Source organism: Struthio camelus, chromosome Z (genome assembly GCF_040807025.1).
Source record: "Struthio camelus isolate bStrCam1 chromosome Z, bStrCam1.hap1, whole genome shotgun sequence".
NCBI classification, from domain to species: domain Eukaryota; kingdom Metazoa; phylum Chordata; class Aves; order Struthioniformes; family Struthionidae; genus Struthio; species Struthio camelus.
The window spans coordinates 84,314,880-84,339,791 of record NC_090982.1 but is presented as its reverse complement, the minus strand read 5'-3'; the positions used below and the strand labels follow the sequence as shown (position 1 = coordinate 84,339,791).

Here is a 24,912-nt window from a genome sequence, read left to right as displayed (position 1 = left end):
GATAAGAGAGCCCAGTAGGAGACAAGCATTGCCTGGACGACAGAAGAATCTGAAAGGTAAAGATAAACAAGGCATGATGAAAAAGAGGTTGATATATCTTCTTTTCAGGCATGAGAAAGACAAACACAAAGAGTTTACCCAAGAAATGTGTAGTCAGAGGCACATATATTGGATTCTTGTGCTGGGCATTTAACACGAAGTCGTGCTTCTGTCCCGATTTTTTTTTAGGATTAAACCCTAGAGACTGACGTGCAGATCCTTAACAACAGTCAGGATGTTAAATTCATAGCTCACTGGTGTTCTGTGCCATTTTCTCTTTTTTTTTTTTCCTGGAGTCTAGGGCTGTATCTGCTCCTCTGTGTTTTTTTCTAGATGTATATAACTGTCTTGCCCTATAAATTTGATTGCCATTTGTAATGCCTTTCACAGACATTGCAGTCTCTGCAATAACAATGCAGAGCATTACTGTGTCAAGGTGGCAGAAGGTCTTATCCTATGCACGAGAGTGAATTCCAGCACAATTTGCAATGCTAGTGCTGGAAGGGACCCGGGAGGTTATTTTTATTCACATCGGTTTGTAATTTCCCTCTCTCTTTCTTAGGAGCTGTATTAAAGTTTCATTATCTTTTCCAATATCCTCCTCTGTGTGTGTCTCATAAGCAGCTCACATCAAAAGGGAAGCAGTAGCATAAGGTTCTTAGAGTTGCCCCTTTACCAGAAAGGAAAGCCCAAAGATAAAGAGAAGGTGTCTTTATTTCCCTTCATTTAATTTATTTTAAAATAAAACTTTAAAAAATCTATTATTAGACAATCAAAAGATTTCCTATAAAGTTGAAACCCACAATGCTGGGCTGTCCTGCGCTGTGGTACGTGCTGTGCTGTCAGTGCAGTATAACGACATGAATACTGCCTTCATCTCTAGTAAATCCTTTGTGCAGCGATGGAGTCCAGACTGGCTGATTTTTTTTTATGGAGTATCACATCCTCCCCCACCAAAACTGTACATTATAATGTGTTTTATAGCAGGTTGTCAGCTTCCTTTATGGCTGAGGCACTGGTACTGTTTGCAGTGTCTGCTGGAAAATTCCACTCCCCAAAATTCCTTCTTTTTCTTTCCAGTACCAATGCCAGGAGCACACTTTTCTTAGTATTATTTCTTTAATTATACTAATTAAAAAATCTGATCCTCAGACTCCTGCTGATCTCAAACTTACCTGATTAAACTGATGACCGATCCAAGAATGTTTAATCTAAAGTGAGGGGGGTTTGTAGTAGTTCTGTAGTTTGTCAGTTTTCCAAGCTCATGGTTCCCATCCATTTTCCAATCTATATATATTTTACGGGGGGCAAAAGAAAGGAAAACACAGATTTTCCTAGAAAGTGTTTATTTTTAAATCCCCACTTTTGCAATCATGTGCACGTGTGGTTTTATTTTACTCACAAAAGTAATCCCGGTGACTTCACTGGACCTAAAAGCGGAAACCGTTGCTCTGATGTTGCAAGTACAACCGAGTCATCTTTTCCTGCATAAATACTTTTGTTTGATTGCAGGACTGATTTCATTGCTCACTTGTAAGCCTTTGAATTTCTTGTAAGGACTTCTTCTCGTGGTGGTTAAACATGCTCTGCATTTAGGAACAGCTTTCAAGCTGCATCTCCCTCTAGGGTAGTTTGAAATACAGGGATTGCATGCAGGATTTCATCCGGCAGTGTGGGAAGCTCAGGATCTAAACGCCAGCCTATACGGCACCACGAGGACTTGTGTGGCTGACAGAGGCATAAAGGGGCTCTTGCTGATGAAAACTGCAGGAGTGCTATAAAGCAAAATTGTTTTACTCTTGCTTGAAATGAGATAGCAAGTCCTCATGGTCAGTCAGGAGGTGTCTACGAGAGATTTAACCTCCAGAGCCCATTCAAAGATTTAACCTCAAGAGCCCATTTGCAATGTTTTAGATGCTAGGCGATTTAGGGTGTGCTGAGGAGCTGAGAGGTCCATGCTGTCTACTGAGCCATGTCTCGGCATTGCCTGGGAAATGCTGGTTGACAAAGGCTGTCAACCTGCCACTGTGCCAGGGCATATGCTAGCGGTTAAGAGGTGATAATGTGCATGTGCCAGCACCTGAGCTTTTTCGTTTCCTGCTATAGATGTAGTCTTTGGGGACCTCACCCAAGTCTTTTGTCCTGGATCTGTGAAATATTAAGACTTCCAACTGCTGCTTGAACACTTCCCATTTATTGTATGGGAGCCTAATTACCTTGGTCTATCTATACCTCTGAGAATAAACAGGGCGAGGTTCTTAAGTCATTGGGGTCTTTTCACTTTGCAAGTTACACACTTTCTCCATCTCATATAAAATCTCAAGGGAAGCTGAACTACTGATAACAAAAAAAGACTTTACCAACTGAGGATATGTTTCCATGGTAAGGATTTGAGAATTACAAAGAGAAAGCATCAGAAAGATGTTCATTTGCGACTAATAATTCTCTGGCCATATTAGCTTTCACTGCGCTTGGACTCTGAGGGAAGTGTTCAAGTATATTCACGTATTTCCTCTGAATACGTAGCTCTGCTTCCTCAGTGTTGGGCTCTTTCTTAGCCGGTGTATTATTCCTACTTCTGGCCAAATTCTGTATCAATTTATCCTTTGTACTGAATGTCAAGGTTCAAAAGACTAGACAATTATCAACAAATTACAGTGAGAGAGTTCATTTGAATTTGACTTTTGGATGAAATCTGCTTTCCAAGCGGATGTCAGTGTTTTCAAGTGGCCCCCTTTTTAAAGATGTTTAATGCTGTGAGATTTTTTTCCGCTATGTGATGTTTGCACTGGGAAGGAAGTAGTCGAGAGAGGAGCCCGAAGAACTCTGGCCCCGCAGAAAAGTTTCTTATGATTCTGATGTTGCTTCTATTTGTATGTCAAAAGCAAGGATGCAAAAAGAGTTCTTGAAAACACCAGCGATTTGTGAACTCTGAATAGTATTTATTTGATATAAAGAAAAAAACCTTACAGAACAGTTTCAATAATAAGATAAATTAGCCCTGTAAGAAAAGACTGTTAGGGGTGATATTGGAAAAAGCATGGCATGCATATTCTGACAGAGTGATATATGTGACAAGTTACCAAATAAACTTTACTCTGCATAGGGTTACGGCAAGACTTTGAATTCTCTGGAGAGCGTTGAATAAAGGATTAATGCTGGACGATGTGCAAAGTCATACTAACGGCTGAGACACGGCCTTGCTCTTTTGTTGTTTTTCTCTTCTGCGTGTGTGGTTCCTCCACAGTACTGCTAAAATGGCCCTGTTGCTCAGCAACAGCAACCTGAAATAGCACCAGTCAAAGCAACTGTGCTGATTTACACTGGTCATAAAGTGTGTACTCTATACTAGCGTGCAGATTTTGGCATATGAATGAAACCTAGCCTTTACCTTTAGCCTCACTGCATTAGCCCTGGCCCCTGTCTCTAGGGCGTGAGTCCCTGACAAGGGAGATTTCAGTTTAGACACCGAAAGCTCTCCCTTTCCGTGAGAATTTGACAGGGATATAGATGCATCCCCTGACCTAATCTAACCCCAATCTAGGGGTCCAGTGACTTCCCTAGGAACCACTGGATCAGGTCCTTATGTCCTGCTCGCAATGAGTTTTTCAGCCTTGACTGTGCTTCTAGAGGCACATGCTATGCCTTCAGCTAACTCTACCTCCTGTTGCAGAAGCAGACTTTGCACTTGTACATTTAAGATGTTGATGCAGCTAAATGCCTTAAATATAATGCATGGAAGTTTCCCAAATACCTGGGATCTCCTCTTCCCGCCGCCGATTTCATAATTTTGTTTTCCAATATCTTCTAGACCATTTGATGTAATTTAAGAGCTACTTGTCTTTCGAAGAGCTCAGTGATGAAAAATAGAGGAAAACTTACATCAAACTCAAAGAACTATGAGTATTTTTTTTTAATTAACACCATAAAAATGTTATGTAGATATTTACTGAGGAAAACACAGCAAATGGTACGTTTTACAAGTGATCTCTGCAGTGTCATTCATAAAGAAATACTGTCAAATATTTGAAAACCTAACACTTCGCCAGAAAATAGTGCCAGTAGTTCATCCCAAATATTTTTCACTCAGATCTTTTTGATGTTTAAAAAAGACATTTTCCTTTCCCGGCCTTATAAATCAGCTGCCGTATTCACGATCTACATTTTATTTACTCTGCCACATGAGGAACAGATTTTGATCTGCTTTCCCGCGAGCAGCTTTACTAGCTTATGTAGACTAATGCCAGCTGAAGGACCTGGGCATGGAGGAAAGTATTTGTGGTCAAGATGTTAGAATCTGGCTCATATTCTCTGGTTGGTGACCCCTCTCTCTGTTTCTGCTGTGTATCCAGTTTCAACACCAGCTGTGCATCACACAGAAACCCAGATTAGAAGCTGAATGCTCACTGACAATTATTCCATGAAGTCCTTTGCATGCCCTTTGGTAGTTTATTACCTGGAGTGATCAGCTTCCTTATTGCCAGTCTTAAATTTATTTGGGATTTAGGGACTAGGAGGACGGTGATAAGGCAGGCTCATGGGCCAGGAAAAGTAGGCTCATGGGCTTGACTCATCTTGATGAGTCAAGCAGAAAGATGGCTGAGATAACACCCATTGAGGTGGCCACAGGAGTCTGTCTGTGGGGTGCAAAGTCAACTTCTTCCTTCACTATCTCCAGACCCTAGGAGTCCATACAAGGGTAGCACACCACTTGTCTGCTGCAGAGCTCAGCTACACTTATCTCCTGCCATGATGTTCTCCAGGACCAGAGTCGGCACGAGTTGCTGGTTATCTATGCTACAATCCACCAGGCCACCGTCTGTCCCCTTCTGAACACCGGGGCAGAGGGGAAAAGGCTGAGCAGCGACTTCAGCAGTAAGCTGGGACATGCACATTTTCCTACTTGATATTTGTAGACTGTTGGGGGAAAGCTTAGGAAGTGAGGTCAAGGAGATCAGTTCAACTTAATGCTACTTATGGCACAGACTGAAAGGAACTACTTCATTATATAGGGATGGGACAACAATGACTTTGCTGCTATCCCCTCTTTTTCAACCCATGACCAAATCTGTTAAACAACAATATGAGATTAAAATAAAATCATGGGTTTTGTTTGTTTGTTTGTTTCTTTGTTTGTTTGTTTTTAACAGATTCTTTTCACTGACACTTGCTTTCTTGGCTTCAATTTTACAGACTTTTCTCTGCAACTGGGTGGGCCTGAAATTTTTTTTATGAAATGTTAGAGACTAGTGCACACTAAAACATTCAAAAGCAGGGGCTTTACAAACCCCCAGTTACTGTGATTTTTTACCACAAGTCTTGCACATGTTAACAACATTGCCCATAATTTATCTGTGTCCATCCTGTATACAGTGATTATTAATGGACCTCTCTCTCTGCTAGGCTTGAGAGATCCTCCAGGTAGAATTCTCCACCACCTATTTTCTACTTGGCAAAAAGCACTCTTTATTCCAGTTCTCTGCTACTATGAAGCTCTCTAAGCTCTCATCCTATTGCTGTGGTAAGCTGGTTCTAGCCATAAATTAGGAGTCCTATCAGATGCCAAGAAATGCTCTGTTCTTCCTTGCTTTACATCTGATTGGTGTGACCTGGATTTCATGAACAGAGTTTTCTTTCCAACTTCTAAGTCATTTCCCCACTGCTTAAAATTCAAGTGTCTTTTAAAGCATATATGCTCTTAAATCATTACAGATTGATCTTGGGAAGGGTTCTTCCAACACAGCACAATTCTATCATCTAAACAGGATGGAACAAACAAACGTGGAGGAAGTCTCTTCACTCAGAAGGCAGTGATTTTTTTGTCTTCTGACTTTGTAGCACACAAATCACTTTTAGGGGGAAACACCTTGTGCTCTTGCCTTACACACTGCAAAGCATCTCTCTTCTTGGACCTTTATACCTCACAGCAAGACTTCTGATGTTTCTTCACCTTCAGATAATAAGCTCGGTTGGCTTCTGGATAGGTGACCTTGGAGAGGGGCAGCTTGTAGATGGCAGAGTTGTTTGTGGTTATTAACAGAAATGTCAGTGCAGACAAACAAAAAGACCAGGTTCCTGATGGCAACCCAAACTGGGGAAAGAAAAGAAAAAAAAGAAACCCTATTTAATACGGGACTTCTTTCATTTGATCCCTCAGGCCTTGAACAAAACTCAGAGCCAGACAGCTTGGAATATGCTTTCTCAAGGAAGCCTTGAGATGCATTTTTGCATGGAGCATCTTCCCAGAGAGGCAGGATTTCTTAATGAGACCTTGACATTGTGTGTTAACATATAGCATCTATCAACTCTGGTGAGAGGGCTGCCTTCTCTTTATGCCTCTTCTGTGATTTTGCATGAAGCTAAAATAGGAGTGGATACCAGAAATATTCAGTTTTAACCCAGGCTGTTGTACTGACCGCCTTTTGGCGCTCGGGCAAGGCAATTAGAAACAAACTCAGGGTTTGTTCACGCATGTGGTGGGTCTCTTTCTCATCTCTCTCAGTTACGTTAGGTACAAAGTAAGGCCATGTAACTATTTTGGGGGGTTTTGAGGGCTGATTTGTGGATGTTCATGTGAGCTCCAAGGATGACAAGTGGTAAATAATGATTGTAAGTGACCTGTTTCAGTGGGGACCACAACAACCCCTTGGGCAGACTGTGTCCCCTCTCCTGCCTCTGTTCTGCCTTTGGCCGAACTGTTCTCCGAGTCTCAGTCATTTCCCTCACAAGCGAGGAAAACTATAAAATGTTCAGATCTGTATTCAGAAATAAGACCTCCCTATTATGTTGTACTGAGCTAATAGTAAGTAGTAATGGCAACCCAAACTGAGGAAAGGAAAAAAAAAAAAAGAAACCCTATTTAATACGGGACTTCTTTCATTTGATCCCTCAGCCCTTGAACAAAACTCAGAGCCAGTTACTTACCACAGCCAACATATTAGCCAGTGTTGCTCCCAGGTAGGCACTAAAGAGTGCTGTAAAAAGAAGGATAATTCCTGGTGAGTTCGGTTGCTCATAGCATTGAGGAGACTGGAAAGGACAAACATCTTGAGCAAGCTCTCACACTGTCTTGGGTAACTCCTTCCTCCTGTTTAGTCAGTATTTACAAAACTTTCTGGATAGCCCCCTCTTAGAACTTGCCTTTGCACAGAACGTCCCCTTCAACCTGGAGCCCGCAGAAAGGTCAAAACAGAAAAAGAGGTGGAGTAATGAAAAATGTGACTATGGAAACAGAGGCTTTTGAAACATGTGCTGATGTGGAAAGTATGTAGCTTGATGGATGGGGTTAAACAGGAAAATAACCCTTCCACTCACATTTATCCTGCCTCCCACATTTATCCTGCCTCCAGGGCTAGAAGGTGAGTCAATGAGATACAAAGCTAAATCTTTTTTATATGCACACTGAATAAGCAATAGTTTCAGTCCCAGCTCTCCGTGATATTGAAATTTGGAATTGCCTTATAAATAATTCTTCGATGATTCTGTGGTGCTTAGCTCGTGCCTCTGGTAGCCATTTCAATAGACTTAGGAAACTGAACTGTCTAATTACAGGTGCAAGCTGATCTTGAGCTCAAGGTTTCTCAAGGGTTAGATATGCCCTTCTCCAAAGAAGGAAACGGTATCTACGCTGAGAAAGACCAACATAATGCATCCAGCAACAACGAGTGAACGCATTTAGTACCTCAAAAAGAAACACCTGATTTCAAAGACCTTAGTTAATCAGCTTCCGTTGATCATTTCTTTTGTTCTGAATGTAATTCTTGGCTGAGGGCAATTGCACTGTTTTTATTTTGTGAGGGTGTGTTAGAGCAATGACTCTAACATCTGTCTCGATCATTTATCCATCTCACCTAAGTCCATCTGCCTGTCTAGATGTGACCACCCCTAATACAAATGCATCTTATCTCACCTCACAAGGAAATAAAGCAGTAGGGAAAATTCATAGGGTACGTACCACAGGCAATTGCCAGCAAATGTGTCTGCCAGGTGAAAGCGTAGAACATGCCTCCGATTGCAATGCAAGAGAGGGAACTGTTGTAATTCCACAAGCCAGCGTAGATTTTGCTAAAAGGTGTTGCTAAGCTCAGTGCTGTAAAATAAGTCAAACATATGTCATTCCTTGGCCAAAGAGATGAAAGCAGCTGAGAAATGGAGTGAATCCAAGTTTTAGAGGGCTCAAGCTTGTGTACGTACACCAAATTCCAATTTGCAGTCAAGTTGCTACCATCTAAGACTAAAGCCACCTTAATCTAGTGCAATCACTCTGGACTTTCCCCGGTGCAGCTGAGCTGGATTTGGCCCAGCTCAGAGTCATTGGATTTGCGATTTCAGTGAAAGATGTATGGGTGAACGAGGGTACATTTGAACTGTAAATGCATCCAGACTCATGGCTATGGTTTTTATTAAACTGCTCCTAAAAACATCAGACTATGTCCAGAAATGAAGTATTTCATGATAAAAATACATTTTAACCAAAAATACATTTCTTTCTTCCTAATATTTCCACTCCCGTAAAATGAGTTAAGAAAATGGGGAAGTCCATCAAAAGAATTTTTAAGACAGAAGTCTATATTCTTTTTCAAGCTGTCATTTTCCAATGGAAAAAACATTTGTGACTATAAATGTTCCAGCCACTCCAGTTATTTCATTCCCTGTGCTTCTGTATAAATCTGTGACAGAAATCAAATCTTTACCTGCCAGCATCCCCACTGCTGATCCAATTGCTGCATGCAGACAAATGAGTGGAGAAGAGATAAATAGAGCAACCAGGAAAATTCCCCCAGTCCAGGGGTTATCACAGCCATATATCTGGCTAATTCCGACTGGAATGGATTGGAGCAGCTGCAAGAATGAAAAAAGGACAATTTGTTATCTGCTTGGTTAATTCATTTTTTTGAAAAACCTAGTTTTCTTGGCCACTTTCAACCTAATTTGAATGAATGACAGAAGTTCTGTTAAGTTCTGGAGGTTTTGTAAAAATAGCTGGCTGGATGGAAGAAAAAGATGGACTTTTAGTGCCCAAGGCAGCAGCTTGCACTACCGTGCATCAGAAAATCCAACTCAGTACGTCAGCCTTGAAACCGAGGGAATTTGGCTTCAAATGCACTCTTGAGGGGACTCCTTGTTATAAAAATATACGGCCTAGAAACCCCTACCAGAAAAATGGATTTGTCCTCACTTTGGACAGATGAGAATGGAAATTACTCCAAGTTTTCTCTGATGTCCTGTCAAATTCACTGATGAGTCTCCTTTGACTTAGCAACAGAGCAGTTATTCTGGGCAGTTGACTCAGGGTGTGATGGAGCTGTTAGTTATTGTGACTCTCTCTCACGTATTCATGCGTTTCTCATCCCACTGAGCTGCTTCTTTGTTTTCCTCTGCAAACCTAGTAATAGGGTGTGTTAATAAGTGACCCAAAAGCAAGTTAGGTAATGGGGGGCCTTGGTGTGCTGACAGTCACAAGAAATGAGAACATTTACCTTCTGCCTCAGTATAGAAATTCCCTTTATGTATCAAGTATTGTCTACAGCATTACACCTCCCTAATTAGGTAGATCCCTCTAATTATTTTATTTCTAAGATGCAGAGAAAAGAATAAACAGGTATAGACTGTGACAGCCTCCAGAATACAGGCCTGGTTTGTAGTCAGCATTTGCTGGATGCAGTCTTGCTTTCTGGATTGTAAGTGGAAAGTTTTTACAGTTCTAGGGAGACAGCATGGCATTGCCACGGGGCTTTAAGGAAAATAAATAAAGCCTTGTTCCTTCAGCTGGTATCAATAATTCCTCAGTCAGGTTTTTGATCTCTGATAATGATAATGTCAAGGGTAAATATCAGCCATTAAAGGACTCAGAAGGGTTTCTTCATTGACTTTACATGCGCCGTTCACTTTGACTTGGCCATTTCTACAACTCGTTATGGAACATGATAATCAGTTTAGGAGATGGAAGTGCTTAGGTAGATGATGGGCAGATCAGAGGACGAAACACCAGTACGACTTGGTCAGCATTACAAGACTTTTTCCAGGTAAGAGTGTATCTATTTGTATTCCTCACATACCCTTCACTAGGAATATGAATGCATGAAAGTTGCAGAGTTGGTGGGACAGAGTCCTACTTGGTTACAGCTTAGAGATGATTCTGGGACACTCTTCTTCAAAATGTTCTGTTCCATCCGTGTGGAACAGTCCAGTTATGGTCCCCATGAAATTATCCATCATAGATAAAGGTCCCTTTAGAAATGTCACCTATGTGGATTGCTATTTAGCATCAGCTAACTTCTTTTTCTTAATCATTCTCTGGGAACTGCTTAAAATAGTCTACTGAGCCTTAGGGGAAAGCTATTACTCTATTATCTCTCTCTGTTGTTTACTCTGCCATGCAGGAGAATAAAATATTGCTTTGGATAGGTCCCACTTGAATGTTAGCTAAAAATATACGGATATGTGCCTGCACCCAAGTTTGTAATAATTCCATCATAGTAATATCTGTATGCTCATTTCTTAACAGAAAGATTGAATTTTGATGTACTTTTGAAAACACAACACTTATTGTGTAGAACACTAAAATTAACCTGTAAGTTAACTGGAGTCTCAGCATAGCCTGAGCTATAGATCCATGACCAGTATACCCATAGTAATGGGTAATTAGATTCCAGAGGCTCTTTGAAGATTATAATATTTACATTTAGATCTAATTGTAAACAAAAGTTACCAGATACGAAAAAGATTCTCGTTTTGAAGCTATCAAAAATGTCAATTCCTGGAGTCATCCTTTATGTATTGGGTAATAGCTGTTTTATAAATGCTATGTTGTATTGCCAGACCCTATCGCAGTAATATAAAGGAAGGTAATATGGCTCCATAGTGGATTTCTTTGTAAATGGAGAAGGCTGTATTTTTAGGGAGTCCTACCATTGGCACTTCAGCATCAGTCCAGGTGATGTTGGGTGTTGTTGTTGCAGGCTGAATGAGAGTTGTAGGGAAGAAGAGGTTATGGGGTCCTGAGGCAGCCAGATAGAGAGTCAAGGCCAAGTTGAAAGGCAAGGTGAAAACAGGCAGATCCCACTTACTGAAGACTGAGCCTAAAGCACTGGTGAAAATGGGGCTGAAAGAAGAACATAATGATCTCACTAGGAGCTTGTGATCACAAATGACTTTTAGTAACTCTGCTAGGCAAAAAAAAAAAAAAAAGTATTTGGACAACTGCAGGAAATTCATTTTGTCCATTCTTTTTCTTAGAAGCTGTTTGATTTCGTCAGTTTTTCTGACAGTGAGAGATATGTTAGGGTCACTTTGCAAATTTTATACCCTTCCCAGGGCATTTCAGTTAGCAGCGTGCGGGTTCCTGTTGAGTTTTGCAATATGATATTGTGTTTAATTTGGTGACCGTGAAGGGGCCAAGATCCTGCTGGTATGAACTGGTGAAGCTCCAGTGATTCAGAGGAGTTATTCTCCAGCTCAATCTCAGTGCTTAATTTTTCTTTAAGTACTTGAAGTGGATTGAATTTAGGACGCCAGGGCCAGATCTCAGTGAACTGGAAAGAAATGTTCTTGTTTAAGGTTATGGTTCAGGGTCATCAGAAGTAACTCCTGGCATGGGAAGTATGTTTATTAAAATGAGTATAAAACTACATGAACTTCAGTCAGGCCGATGATCTGCATGGATGATTTAGTAATCTCCAGCCAGACATTTGGGGCTCAAAGACCAATTTTCAAAATTTTCACTGTCCAACTACTCAACAGAGTATGGTGTCACATATGCGAGTAAAGTGTTTTTAGTTGTTTGTTTTCATTAGCATCAACCATCATCTTAGAACTACTGAACAGCTTTTGTAATTCTGTACCCAGAGTGGTAAATTTTTATGAGATTTTTATATGGTAGCTTAAATAGATGAAACACTTGTGGTTGATGGTGGCAGGGAATGCTGAAAATAATGTTTCTCTTGAGACAAAAATGAGTTGAAGCATCACAGCAATATGGCTAACATTTAAGGCACTGAATTAACTATGGGTAACCATCAATGTCCATATGGCCTTTGGATTTATTTGTGATTAAATGTGTATTTCATTTGTTCTGGGCTTACATTCAGGTTTAAAAGTACAGATAATGATACAGTTTTAGAAGCACAAGCATGCCAGTTATGTTTCTTTGTTGTTTGGATCCTGTAAAGCACAGCACATAATAATATCTTGGCTCAGTCTCAGTGCAGAGACATGAGGACTGGAATAAGGAGCCAAAGAGATGCGTGACTTACCACGTCATGGACACCAGTGCTACTGGGAGTAGAATCCACCAGTGGAAGTCTCCCTTAGTGGAGAAGACAGCCATGAGCAATCCCACCAAGACTCCATTGTAGCCATACAGGCCTGCTGCTATGGCTGATCTGTGTGGAACAAAAGCCAGCTATCTTGAAATCTTCTCTCCTGCAAGTGCTGTGCTCACATCACACCATTCCTCCACGTGCACAGTCGCGATTCTGTATGATGATGACCTGCCACATCTCGTGCACTGACCTTCAATCTCACATGCTTGAGTTACATGTCCTGTCAGCCCCGACTACTCCTTATGCATTTATGCAGCCTGTCATTGCACACAGCTGCATACCCTGTGTCCCTACGCATCAGATGCAGCTGGCTGGAAGAGCTATCTGTTCCTAACAGTTTTAGCTATGGCTAAACACATGCTTTTCGTCCAAATTGCTTTTTCAGCATGTCATGTCAGCACTGACCTGACAGTATGGTTTTCAAGGGGCAAGGGATGAACTTACCTGTCCTGACCCAGAACAAGTGCTGTTAAAGTTGAGACAACTGTTCCCAAACAGCCTGTGAGTGTCCACCAAGGATTCTGCACCAGGAAACCAGCAACTATGATAAGCCCACTAAGGGGATTATTGACAAACATCACCTGGGATATCCCACGTAGCACCCAGTCAATAAACTGGATCATGAGAGGTTTATCTGGAAGAGATCAAATTAAATAAATACATAAAAAAGCACAGATGAGACTGATTTGGGATTTTTTTTCTGAAACTCAAGAAGAGTTTTGGCAGTGGAACTTGGCAGGACGACTGAAGCGATGAATCAACAAGACTGTAAAAGCTGACCAGAATTTATTATGGTCTATACTAAGCTTTGCAGCTGGAAAGCTGAGATGAACAGTGTGGTTGCCAGAGTCCCCCGTTATAAAGTACACTGGACCAGTTTCATATGAACGGGCTAATTTATGACGTCTGTGTCTCAGATGGCAACTTGTGGAAGTATCCCATTGCTGATTTATAATGGGGAGCAAACACACCTACCTATGTGTAATTTAACGTCACAGTGGCATTAGGCTTGACTGAGAAACTACTCAGCTGAAAGGAGAGAGAATGTTATAAGGAATGACAGAACACAAAAGCATTCTGGGCTATGTTCCATCAGACAAAATTCACATTATACATAGCATATTGGGAGGTAAATGTCATCTCAGTTTTCCTCAAGGTTTAAGCAGTATGTAGCTCTCTGTACAAAGCTGAGTGTCTCCTACAAAAATGAAGTCGATCAGGACAGTCATTTTTGTTCCACTCCAATCGGAATCATGTGGTTGAGAAGTTACTTATTATTGCTTTGATATAGTTCTTTGGAATACCCTAATTAGTTACAACGAAGTAGGTTTACCTTTTAGCCAGCCTCCAAATTCCTTCATGTCCCCGGTAATGTAGCCAACAGCTTTGCAGACTCTCTTTCCACCTTTGCTCAATGGATTCTGCTTTCTTGGCTTTCTCTCCCCCTTGGTTTCTCTTTTAACATCAATGCTGCTTTCCATGATGATGTTCTGAGCCTTTGGTAGAATTCATGGGGGGAAAAAAAAAGACATTACATTACAATGCCTCTGTTTACTCTCTCCATCATTCATTATTGCTGCATACTGGAAACTAGGGCCACCTGGTGAAAAGGTATTTTCAGGAAGGGCAGGATTTCCTGAGGAGATACTGGCTCCCTGGAGTTGGAATCTCAAGACTCTCTGTGATGGAGATTCCACCATATCTAGGAAGTTGTTTCGATGATTAAGTGAGTCAGCAAATTAAAAATGGCCAAACCTTTCCCTGGCGTGTACTCGGTTTCCTGAAGGATCAGACTAATTTTTGGTAGTTGTCAGGGCAAAGAAAACATGAGACAAAGCACATTGTTGAATGAATACAAAACTAGAGCTGCATTAGTTTTGACTGGTGAATAACAGATTATGTGAGATGTAAAGCATTTAGGTTGTGAGTTGATAGTCTAAATCAGATGATATCAGCACATAACTGTTGGAATTAGATTTTGATTCACTTGCAACTTTGGTATAAGCCTTCTTGGCAGCTGAGGAAGAGAATTCATACTTCAAAAATAGGGATAGATTACTTAAGCTAAAGCAGCCTCACTCCTAGGTTTTACTCATGCAGATCTAAGACATATGGTTAAGCGGTTTTGAGTCTGGTTGAAAGAGTGGCTGGTTAACGTGCATCCTGGCCAATTTCTTATTATATATTATTAGAGGGCTGATAGTGGTATTTCATGAAGTAGAAAATATTTGCGCAGATAATAAATAAAGATTATATTTTTTCTGGAAGGGCCCAGTTACTGCAAGCATAGGTTCCACAAGAAAATGGCTGAAGACAGCACCACTAAGTAGAAGAGTGTGGAATTTAACTGTGGATAGGAAACAATAGATAAGGGGCTTAAATAGAGGAGGAAGAAAAGAAAAGTATGCTAGGGATAGTTTCTCAGTGTTGAAAGGCTTTTTCCTGGCTCAGTTATAATTCATTACCTTGATTCATTAACCTTCACTTCTCTCATCTTTTATTCTGAAATAATGGAATAAGTGAATTGGATGTACTTTCAGTTAAATCAAGTAGCAACAATTTCCAGCCAAGATAAATGCTGTTCGCTGGTGAAAGTGCATTTACATTTTCAATTTAAAGAATCTCTCTTTTTACCTAACTTATGCTTTCTGTGTTGCTAAGTCATAAAAGCAAAGGATGCTGCATTTGCAAAGAAATGTTGTGTGTCCAGTGCTAGCATACCTTATATGCTTCCCTGAATGCTGAGCGAAAAGCTGTTTGTGCTGCAGGAATTTGGAGACGTTGTGCAGCTTGGAACATAACATGCACGCAAAGAAACGTCAGAGCCATTGTCTGGTCAGCTTGCACAGTGGAGAAGTAACAGGGTCATGCTAGAGGCCCTAATTCATCAAAACACATACTTGTTGCTTTGCTACAGGAAGGCACTTAAGTGCATACTTCCCAATTCCCAGTGAAGCAGCGTGAATTCATGGCTGCACTGAACAGGACCAGAATGAACTGCAAAGAACTTCTGGGGTGAACGACTGAGTGGAGACTTTTTTCTTTCTTGTTCACGCAAATTTTTATCCTTGGATATATAGTAATTGCACACAAGGCCCTGTGAGATCTGAAGCCTTTTATCTGCTATTGGGGTGCTATTTGGCTGTGGCACCTGAGCTGTGCTGCCAAGATGGAAATTGTGTAGAGCGAGTGTCAGTACTGCACAGTGCAAGTCTGAGTCTGGAGAACTCCTTTGTTCTGGATTTTCACAGGCATCAGCTCAATGCATTTGGCGTGGCAAGAAGACCAGGTGACCGAGTGAGTCAGTGCCACCAGCCTGCCCTGAACTTCACCCCGATGAAGGTTGCGTCAAAGCTCTGCATACCTGTTCTTCCAGAGTATTCAATAGTGGAGTGCTTGGTGGGAGATCATGGGCACGTTCTGGCCAGCAGTGCAGCTTAAACTCACATTCGTTATGTCTCTGTCCGTCAAGTGATGTGTCTTTCAAGACTGGGCTACTGGAAGGATCACATATATTTCTCAGAGAACTTCGGGTCGCCATTCCTATTAGTTTGTGTATGCTAAAGGGGAAGGAAATCAGTATGAAACATACCCATCATCTGCAGAGCAGCCTGGTATGTAACAGTTAGGCCAAGAGCACGCTCAGTTTCAGGTGGGGTCTTCATAGCACTGTAAAGAGCCAGATCTAGTCCTGCTGGCTTCACTGCCACCCCGAATCGCATCCCAGGCTCTGAGTGACAGCTGTCTTCCTGCGTGCGGTGGTTCGGCTATCACCACAGCAGTGAGGGCTTTCTCGCCATGGCTGGGGGTAAGCAGGATCAGCTCATTTTGCCGAAGATTCCTGGATGATTTGCATTTTCCCTTCACAGGGTTAATGGCTAAGATGATTGCAAGCACCTACATTAGAAAGTATCAAAACGTATATTTACCTTTTCCTCAGAAACTCCTGTTTGTCTAGAAGCACAGACTGCGGAGGACTTAAGCTACCTCTACTTAGTGGACAAAAGAAAACAGAAAGGAACAGTGACTTGGAAACCGACACCAGGAGAGGTAGAAGAGGATATTTTGGCATTTTTAATGACTTGTGACATAAGAAGAAGCAGCAATAAGTGCCACAAATACTCAGAGCAAAGGTCCATTAACACCTTATCTTGTTTCATGGAGTGGCCAAAAGCAGCTATTTAAAAAAGGATGTGAGAAACAAGGGAGTTAATCCTTCAAATAGTGGCTTATCCCAGCTGTTGACTCCAGAACAGTGGAGATGTTCAGAGAAGTTTAAGACAGTGGTGCTTGAATTTAAAGTTAAGCTGAAATGTGTGTATTCTGATGGGTACTGCATGAAGGCCAGCCTACAACAGATCTTTTTAAGATCTACTATTAAAGTTAAATTAAAATTAGTTTTCAGTGTCCAAAAGTGGGCTTCTTTTCTTGATGCAAGGAAGAGGAAAATGGAAATAATTGTGAAAGGACTGTTCTGCTGGAACGGAGTGCTTGACTTCCTGGGGGATATTTTTATTTTTATGTTCCTTATTTCCACCACTCTGTGAAAGTGTTTTTTGATCTCAGTTTTTTAACTAAAGACCGTAAGTTCTGTGCTCAGATAGGTCACTTTAGGTGCCCCACGTGATCTTGAATAAGCTCTGGAGAGATGCTCCAGACATACATTTGACAGGAAAGCCAGTGTGGACTCCTGATGCTGGTATCTAAGTTTAGCGTGATAAAGGAGCAGCAGGATGACCCAGGCAAACAGCAGTCAGGATGTGACTCTGACCTCTAGGGTTCAAGTACTGATTTGTGCTGTGGTGAAAATGCAAGGTAACCGTTTCAAACTATTTTAGCATGGTGTACCATATAAATGAGAGCTAGGTTTGGGGCGCTGTTGCTGTTCCCCAGTGATTCCAGAAGTTTGCAGCACCTCTTACCTAGAAAACTTTGTGCCTTTGGACAAGTGTCTCACTGTTTTCCTCGGAAAGGATGTTCACATAAGCAAGACTGAGCGTTTCTCAGCTAAAGCATCTAAATATTTTTGTATTGGCTATGAAATGGAACCCCTGAGAACAGGAGAAAAAATATATATTTCATGTATGAAAAAGAAGTCATCACAGGGCCAAGAAGCCAATCTATTGATTTTTTCTCATCTTTTCAGAGTTAGTAAGTGTCTTGTAGCAAAGCACTGATATTATGCAACTTTGTGTCTCCCTAAATCAATTTTCCTTCCACTTGCGTACATTTCTTCCATGTCACGCCATACTGACCGGCATCTCAGTAATGCCTCATTAAAGCAGTAGCCTAGCAAACTCCATGCCGGTGCCTCAGTCCTGCAGCATCTGTCCTGCAAATACTTTTTTATCCACTTGTTGAAGTTGAGACAAGCCCTAGACACATTCATTGTGTGCTTGTGGCTGGTATAGGAACACAGGCTGTTATTTGGCTTATTATCTTAACTCTCACGGATAATTCTCATTTCCAGATTGGTTCTCTTATCACTAGGTGTTGGTCTTTTGTCCCTGAAAAGGCAGAAAAGTTATCTAGCGCTCTCTCCCCTTGGCTGGAGTTTTCCTCCCTCTCTGACAAAATTCAAGTAGTTCTTGATTTAAAATCAAGAGGATTTGAATTAACAGGTGGTGTTTGTTTGCCTGAGAGGCTGCTGCCACACAATTGCAGCCATTGTATCTTGCATTGTCAGCATTGTTCCTGTGCAGCATGCAGCCAGCCAGCGCTGGGCGCAGTGTGTTTTTAGAGGAATTCCTGCATCCAAGCACAATGGGAGGAAAGGGCCAGATTCTCCCCAACTCTACCTTCAGCACAGCCTGTGCAATTATTAGAGGTTGAGGAAAGCCGGGTGGGTATGAAGTGTTGTGTCATGTATACGAACACAAGCATGCACAAGCACATTCCCCAAAGCAGAGAGATTATAGTGCACTTGACCCCTGCTAGAGAGAAGGTCAGGGTTTTCCACAGAAGATACATTTCAAAGCATTAGTTCAAAAAGGAAGCTCATCTCAGATTCAAATATTCATTAAACCCATTCCCATTTAGATTTTCAGAGATCTGTCTCCGCGACAGCAAAATCCAGATATACTATCACATTAACTGCATATTATTACTGTCTGGGCATTTTTCATTTTGCAAAATAGAAAGGCAGTGGAAGGAGGTGGTAGAGACTTCCAGTGTTTTTCTCAAAGGTTCAGCCAACTGGGCTAAGAAATACTAAGAAGTCCTCAGCCTGCTAGAGAATTCGTGATAATTAAGATCCCTGCAACGTTCCCTAACCTCAGCCTTCCTCTTGAGCCTGCCCTAGTGCTTTCATTCAGGAGGAGGGTCTAAACTCTGTTTGTTTTGTGCTTTAGTCAAGGAGCAAGACTCAGAGATAAGTCAGTCAGTCAATAACGTGGTACATGTTTATTGCTGTCCATTAAAAGAAACGAACAAAGTATGCTTACCTTCTCGATGAGTTCGGGGAGAGCTGTTGCTTCGCTGGGCAGTACAGCAGGGTTATGATAGAAAAAGAAAATGCCCCACCAGCTTATATAGGCTAGCGTGGCTCCTGTCCTGATATTACTAATTAGTTTGTGTCTCCTCCCACTTTGCGAGCTCCAAACACATGTCAAGAAGGTTCCCGCTTGAATTCTCCACCTTTCCCCTTGTTTTGTCCTTGGTCTCTTGCCAATAACCTCTTCAAATGTCCTCTTCCCTGCTGCTTTTTTTGTTTGTTTTTTTGTTTTTGTTTTTGACTAAGTCCCTTTTAACCCAGTCTTTTCTCCCCCTTCTTTGGCTTAAACCTCTAAGGCTTCACAGCAGACTCACAGTGGACCTGAGCTAGACCTCACCGGTGTTAATCTCCTTATTCAGGACAATCCTTCTGTCTCTGCATGGACATCGCTGTTGGCTCTGTAGCCGAGAGGGAAACCAACAGCAAAAGCATTCACTGCGGTGTCTCCACTGGGGAGACTTCAGAGCCACAACAATAATTTGGAGCCAGATGTGAAAACTTTGCCTGAGCCCACCCCTGACCTGGGAGTGTCCATAGCAGTGTGTCGATTTGGCTCTGTTTCTGGGTAGTTTTCAGAAGCACAATTGTGTTAACACACCGGAGTGGTGACCTGCCAGCGAGTACCTGGTGGCCTTTCATTGTTTAATTGTTTTTTACCAGTAACTTGAGATTTTTTTTTTCCCCTTAACCTGGCCTCCCTGGCTTGCTGGAGGAATCTGGAATATTAGAACTGTGGCATATTTGAGAGGTTTATAAGGCTGTGAAATTGCTGTGAAAGGCAGAGATGAGCCTGGAGAGGGAAGTCTTGAGAGAGCGAATTATACAGGAAAGGGCAGAGAAAAAGCTTGTGAAGTTAACGAATCTGTTAATGCTAATTTAAACCACTGTAGAAGAGCGATCGCTTAGAGAAGCGACCCTGAAATTTTACCCAAGTGCTGAAGTGAATAGTTTGAATTGAACCAGAACCCATCTAGCTTTATGGCTTTGCTTCCAGCTCCGTGGAAATACAAGCTCAGCTTCTGTGTTAACTGAAATGATGTTATTCTCATTGTGTTCATTCCCAGGGTGCCTCGCTTTTGATGGAGATGTTTTTAACAGGAGACTGCATTCATTTTTTCTCAGCGCCGGGTTTCCGATAGCAGTTGTCAGTTTAGTATTGCTGCGTGAGCAAGTCCGTATCTAATCTCACAGGCACCAGTCTTTGCGAGTGAGCCAGATGCTGCCATCCACTGACTCTGCGCCCAGTAGTACATGTTACATGAGATAAGGAGACGTTGCGGGAGAAGCGGCTTCGTTCCTATTCAGTACAATTCTTTTTCTTTACTATTCATTTCTCCTTGGGCTGCCTTTGCTTCCCTCCTGGTAAAATGAATCCTTGCATCTCGAAAGAAGAGAAACGCAGTGGGCAATTTAGATGGGAGATCCTCACGGGGAATTTGGGCTTCTGGGCGAGAGCTTAGATCAAGGTTTAGACTTTATGTCTCCCACGTTTCAGGGAGGTTCTGGGGGCTGCCCAGCCTCAGTGTCATTTAAAACAGCTGCTGTCTGGGAAAGGGCCCAGGCTCAGGGAGCAGCAGGCAGGCAGGGACGGCTGTTAGACTGCGCTGCTTCCCGCTGCAGCGTGCCGGCGGTGCCTCTGAGCACCCAGCAGCCAAGGTTGCCCTCCAGGGAACCGGCTTCGGGACTGCCCTGTCTAATTCTGGACCTTAGAGAAGTTGTTGACACATTGGAGGGGATTCACGAAACAGCCACGGGATTTGACATCTGAGTTGAATGTCTTGTAATGACTCTCTGTTTAGCTTATCAAAGAGCGGGTTAATAAGTGATGGGATCACAGTCGCTGATACCTATATGGGAATGAGGTCTCTGGTAGCAACCGCTCTGCAAACTAGAGGCAGAAGTGATGAGATCCACTGCCACGTGACGGATTCGCTCGGTCGTCGATGTGGCCAACTCCTGGCACAGTTAACTACTGCAGCGACTCCCTTAGGGATTCCTTGAGATTCAAACAAGATTGTTATCTTCCCAAAAGATCTGGGCCGCATCCCAGGTTGGGTGCTGGAGTCAGGAGCTGCAACGCCTGCCCATGGCTGTGTGCCTTACCCAGCCAAAATAATCCTGATTGCGTAAGTTAAAGACTGAAATTTCCTATAAAACCAGTGTAGGAAGGTGGGAGCCGTGGAAAACCTCCCTAGCACAATTCAGTCCAGACAAAGTTAGGTGTCCACCACTAACCTCCAACTGTATGCAGGACAAGTACGAAGGACTCAAGTGCTGAGGTATCTATTCCTTTGGGGTTTGGGATTCAATGTGGGGAGACTGAAATGACAGAGATCACTCTTAAAAGGGAGGAAGAAGTGTCGTGTGCCTATTGTTTACCATCTGCCTGGAGAGTGGGACACCTCAGCTCCAGGTCTGCCTGCATCTGAAAGGGACTGAACTTCCATTGCTACATCCCTGCAGTGTCCTAGCTTTCCAGGTGATGAGTTTTGCACTATAGATTAAACAGTGGAGGAAAATAACTCAGAGACCAGAACCCTCACAGCACCTCATTCCAGCTCAAAAGACCCATCCCTGGCCAGGGACAGGCTTTCTATTACATTTTCCTTTTCTGCTCAAGTATTGCATTTCTGCCTGCATGGTTTTGCTCCTGTTTTAACAGACGAGGTAGACCATGCTCATGTGGTGACTACTTGATAGCCTCATAGCTGGAGTACCACTAGTTTGGGGTCCCAGTCCCTCTGGTCTGTGCCAGGCCTGGAAATCATGTAGTGATGAGAACTGAGCATACAGGTAACACGTATGAGTGACCAGTGAGTTCCCTATTAATTATAGGCACTCGTGAAGACCACCTATTGCTAGGAGAAGGCAGCTGGGGTTGGTGTCTGGAACCTATCCTGCATGATTGAGGAGGGCTGAATCCATGGCTTAATTCATCACTTCTCTGCCAGTGAAGCTGGTTGACGCATTTCTCTCTCTTCCTGTGCTCTGCGGGAAGGTGGCCCTGAGAACAGTTCTTGGATTGAGCCCAGTGGTTGACACGGTCACAAGAGGGGTTGATGTGTGGATTCCAACCAGACTCAAGGTAGATCTGGATAGGCTCAGTTTTGGCAATATTTTAGTGGCTCTGGGCATACAGAGGGAAGCATTCAAGTGTCCAAGCAGCCTGAGTAGCAGACAGGGAATGCTGAGCCACACAGTATAGCACCTGGACTATCCCAGAGACATGCTTGAATGATCCCTGAGCCTATCAGCCAGCCAGGCAGAAGCTATCTAGCTGCATTAGTCGGGTACAGCACTCGAACTCGTCAGCTCTTCCAGGAAAAACTCTTATGGCCCTAATCCAGCCTCACATGCTCTTTCTCCACACCTCTCTCCAGGCTCAGTTGCCCTTAAGAGGTGCATTGGAAACCACTTAGCATCAGATTGCCATTATACTGGTGGATTTGGCCGTGTTCCTCGGGTCAGGTTACACTGCAGGGATTAGGTCTGCACAGAGAGCTGCACCAGCTCGTGGACTCCAGCAGGTGCTTTAAAATGACGTAAATCTACGTATGGAGCACTGCAGCTTGCTAAAACTCAGGTCCTGGCCTGCCTGTGCTAGGCTGAACTGTGGATGTGTGAAATGTAGCCAGTATTTGTGGGTTCCTCGTCATGCCTCGTTTGTGGGCAATTCAGTCCCAGAAGCTGAATTTACATAGCAAATGATACCGTTCACGTCTCCAACCAAATTGCTTGAGTGACTTAGGATCATAGGATAATTCAGGTTGGAGGGGACCCCGGGAGGTCATCCAGTGCAGCCTCCTGCCCCACACAGGGTCAACTATGACTTAAATGTCCAGCTTCACTTTCAGAAGTTTTCCCGAACTGCGATTTCTCTGGAGGAGGGTGGAGAGGTTGCAATGGCGATTGAGGTATGTTGGATCACAGCCCCGTCGCTCTGTGAGCAGCTCTGAGGAGCTCCTTAGTGGGCGAAATTTGTCTGCAGCGCTTGGTCTCCCAAGTGGTGGCAATCGGTTACCACTTTTCTGTTCCTCAAAGAATTAAAAGTTAATGTGCTTTCAAATAGCTCCGTCCAGCCTTTCCTTTCAGCCCCGCAGCGCAAGATTGGAACAAGAAGGACTGAAAATGCCTGTAGACATGGTTTCATTCCTCTCGCATCCCTATTCACCAGGACTCTTACAGATTTTTCTTCACCTCAGAAGGTTATTATTATAAAATGCTTTTTAAGGCTTGGTTCTCTGTGGCTTTTAAAAATACTGCCAGGAAGGTTTGTCAGCAGCTCACTGTGGAGATACAGAAGAAGTGGGTGTTTAGTCCTGGGGTGTTTTTGCTCTCGAGGAGGTCTTGTGCATGGGAAGATATGGGCTTGGAAGCGAGCTGGGGAACCTCCTGGCGAGCCACCGTTGCTCAGTCTCTTGGAGCTGTGGAGCAAACAGAGCATTTTGCAACCTTATGGGCAAATGCCTCAAACCCAAATGAACTCAGAGATCTCAGGAGGGGGAGAGAGACATAGGAAGAGTAGTGCTTAGCCTGTGGGTGATCCTGTGGAAGCTGGTGAGGCAGTTCCTCTGCTTGGATAAGAACTGGATGGTCCCAGATGCAGGGTGCCTAGAGGAGCAGCATCAGCAAGGCTGCATCTGTTGGCATCTCGTTGCTTTTCATCATGTTGTTTTTATGAGCAAAAGCAGAGTGGAAAAATCTGTTTCGGCACAGAGCATGCGAGGGATCTGTCTCAACTTCGCACTTGTTTGCTGAGGGAAATAGTTTGGGGTTTATAGAGAGTGGAACAAAAGCCAAGCTGAAGGCAGAGAGTGCTTCTATTCCTTCATTTTGGCCTGTAAAAATTCTCTAGAGAAAGCTGCTGTTTGACATTCCTCTGCATGGCGACCGTGGCATGTTTTTACCAGCCAGCAGCCTTTGGGAAGGCTGCAGAGAGCTGGCTCTGGTGTCCGTCTCCCTCTCGTGGTGTGCCTCCAGCACAGCCACGTATGAAAACCAGAGCGAATATTCTGCCATCGATTTTAGATCTCACAAACACCAGTTCTCTGGTTCTGGCTCGGTCAAATCTCCCTGTGCTCTGGGCATATGTAAGGCTGTGGATACAGCTGCTGACATAAACTCCCAAAATAGGCAGTTCTCCTAATGCGCTCATGTCACCTTACTCCACTGCCCACCGCCTCTGGAGACCTACTGTACTGTCGTATTAGCTCGAGGGCTCCAGGCTTCACCGTCTCAGTCCGTGCAGCTGCAAGAGCACATAGCTGGCATCTGGAAATCCACTTACTGAATAAGAGCCATAGCCTCTGTCTCCTGGTGTGGGAGTGGGACAGGCATGTGTGAAAGGGGGCATGTCAATGGTTTATGGCACAAAGCAGGGTATAGAAAAAGTCTAAGCCATCACGGAAATTAGGTGCCAACATTACCCAGAGATTCAAACACTTTTCCTGCAGCTTGATGCTCTGAATGCTAGAGCGCTGGGTTAGCAAAGAGCTCATCTCTTAGTTGCAAATTTTTCAAGTTTTTTTTTTTTTGAAGTTGCTGCTAGCAAGAGTGAAGAATGTAAATATGTTACCTTCTTAAGAGTAATATGCCTTTGTCAGACTGGTTCTCCTGAGGGCTACCAGCTGGATGCCTGCCAGAGTCAATATGCCACATGGGATGTATCTTTAAATCTCACAGGGGCAGCACCCAGGGCCTGAACCTGCTCCCTGTCCCAGCCACAGCTTGTGGGTCGCAGCTCCCTGGGGCTTGGAGGAGTTGCGCCCCAGTACATCTAGGCAATGGTTGTACTTGGGAATTACTTTGTCATTGGGACCAGTCTCTAGCCCTGAGGCCAACTGGCAAGGAAGAGTCAGTGTCCCTAGCATTAAACTCTCTCACCCTCGAAATCAGGGCAGCCGTATCCAGACTACTTGGTGCAGCCAATTTTTGGCCCACCCTAGCGCTGCAGCACTAACCAGGCATTGCTTGGGAGTGTGCTGGTTAGCCAAGGCCAACGTGTGCCAAGGACCGCACTAGGGACTGACAAGGCTAGGAGGTGATGTGCTGGTGCGT

General features: G+C 43.2%; 1 protein-coding gene across 1 annotated transcript in view; it reads right to left on the bottom strand.

Moving 5' to 3' along the window:
* Positions 1–2,964: 2,964 nt before the first annotated feature.
* The window catches only part of LOC138064820 (urea transporter 2-like), a 41,758-nt gene continuing 19,810 nt past the window's right edge, over positions 2,965–24,912 (bottom strand). Inside the window, exons 9-18 of the mRNA XM_068928796.1 lie at positions 18,806–18,839; positions 15,727–15,922; positions 13,696–13,858; positions 12,807–12,996; positions 12,294–12,422; positions 10,951–11,143; positions 8,733–8,880; positions 7,994–8,128; positions 6,964–7,013; positions 2,965–6,130 (exon numbers count right to left, since the gene is read on the bottom strand). Coding sequence (XP_068784897.1) covers positions 5,954–6,130; positions 6,964–7,013; positions 7,994–8,128; positions 8,733–8,880; positions 10,951–11,143; positions 12,294–12,422; positions 12,807–12,996; positions 13,696–13,858; positions 15,727–15,922; positions 18,806–18,839 — 1,415 coding nt within the window. The 3' untranslated portion in view covers positions 2,965–5,953. The remainder of the gene's footprint in view (positions 6,131–6,963; positions 7,014–7,993; positions 8,129–8,732; positions 8,881–10,950; positions 11,144–12,293; positions 12,423–12,806; positions 12,997–13,695; positions 13,859–15,726; positions 15,923–18,805; positions 18,840–24,912) is intronic.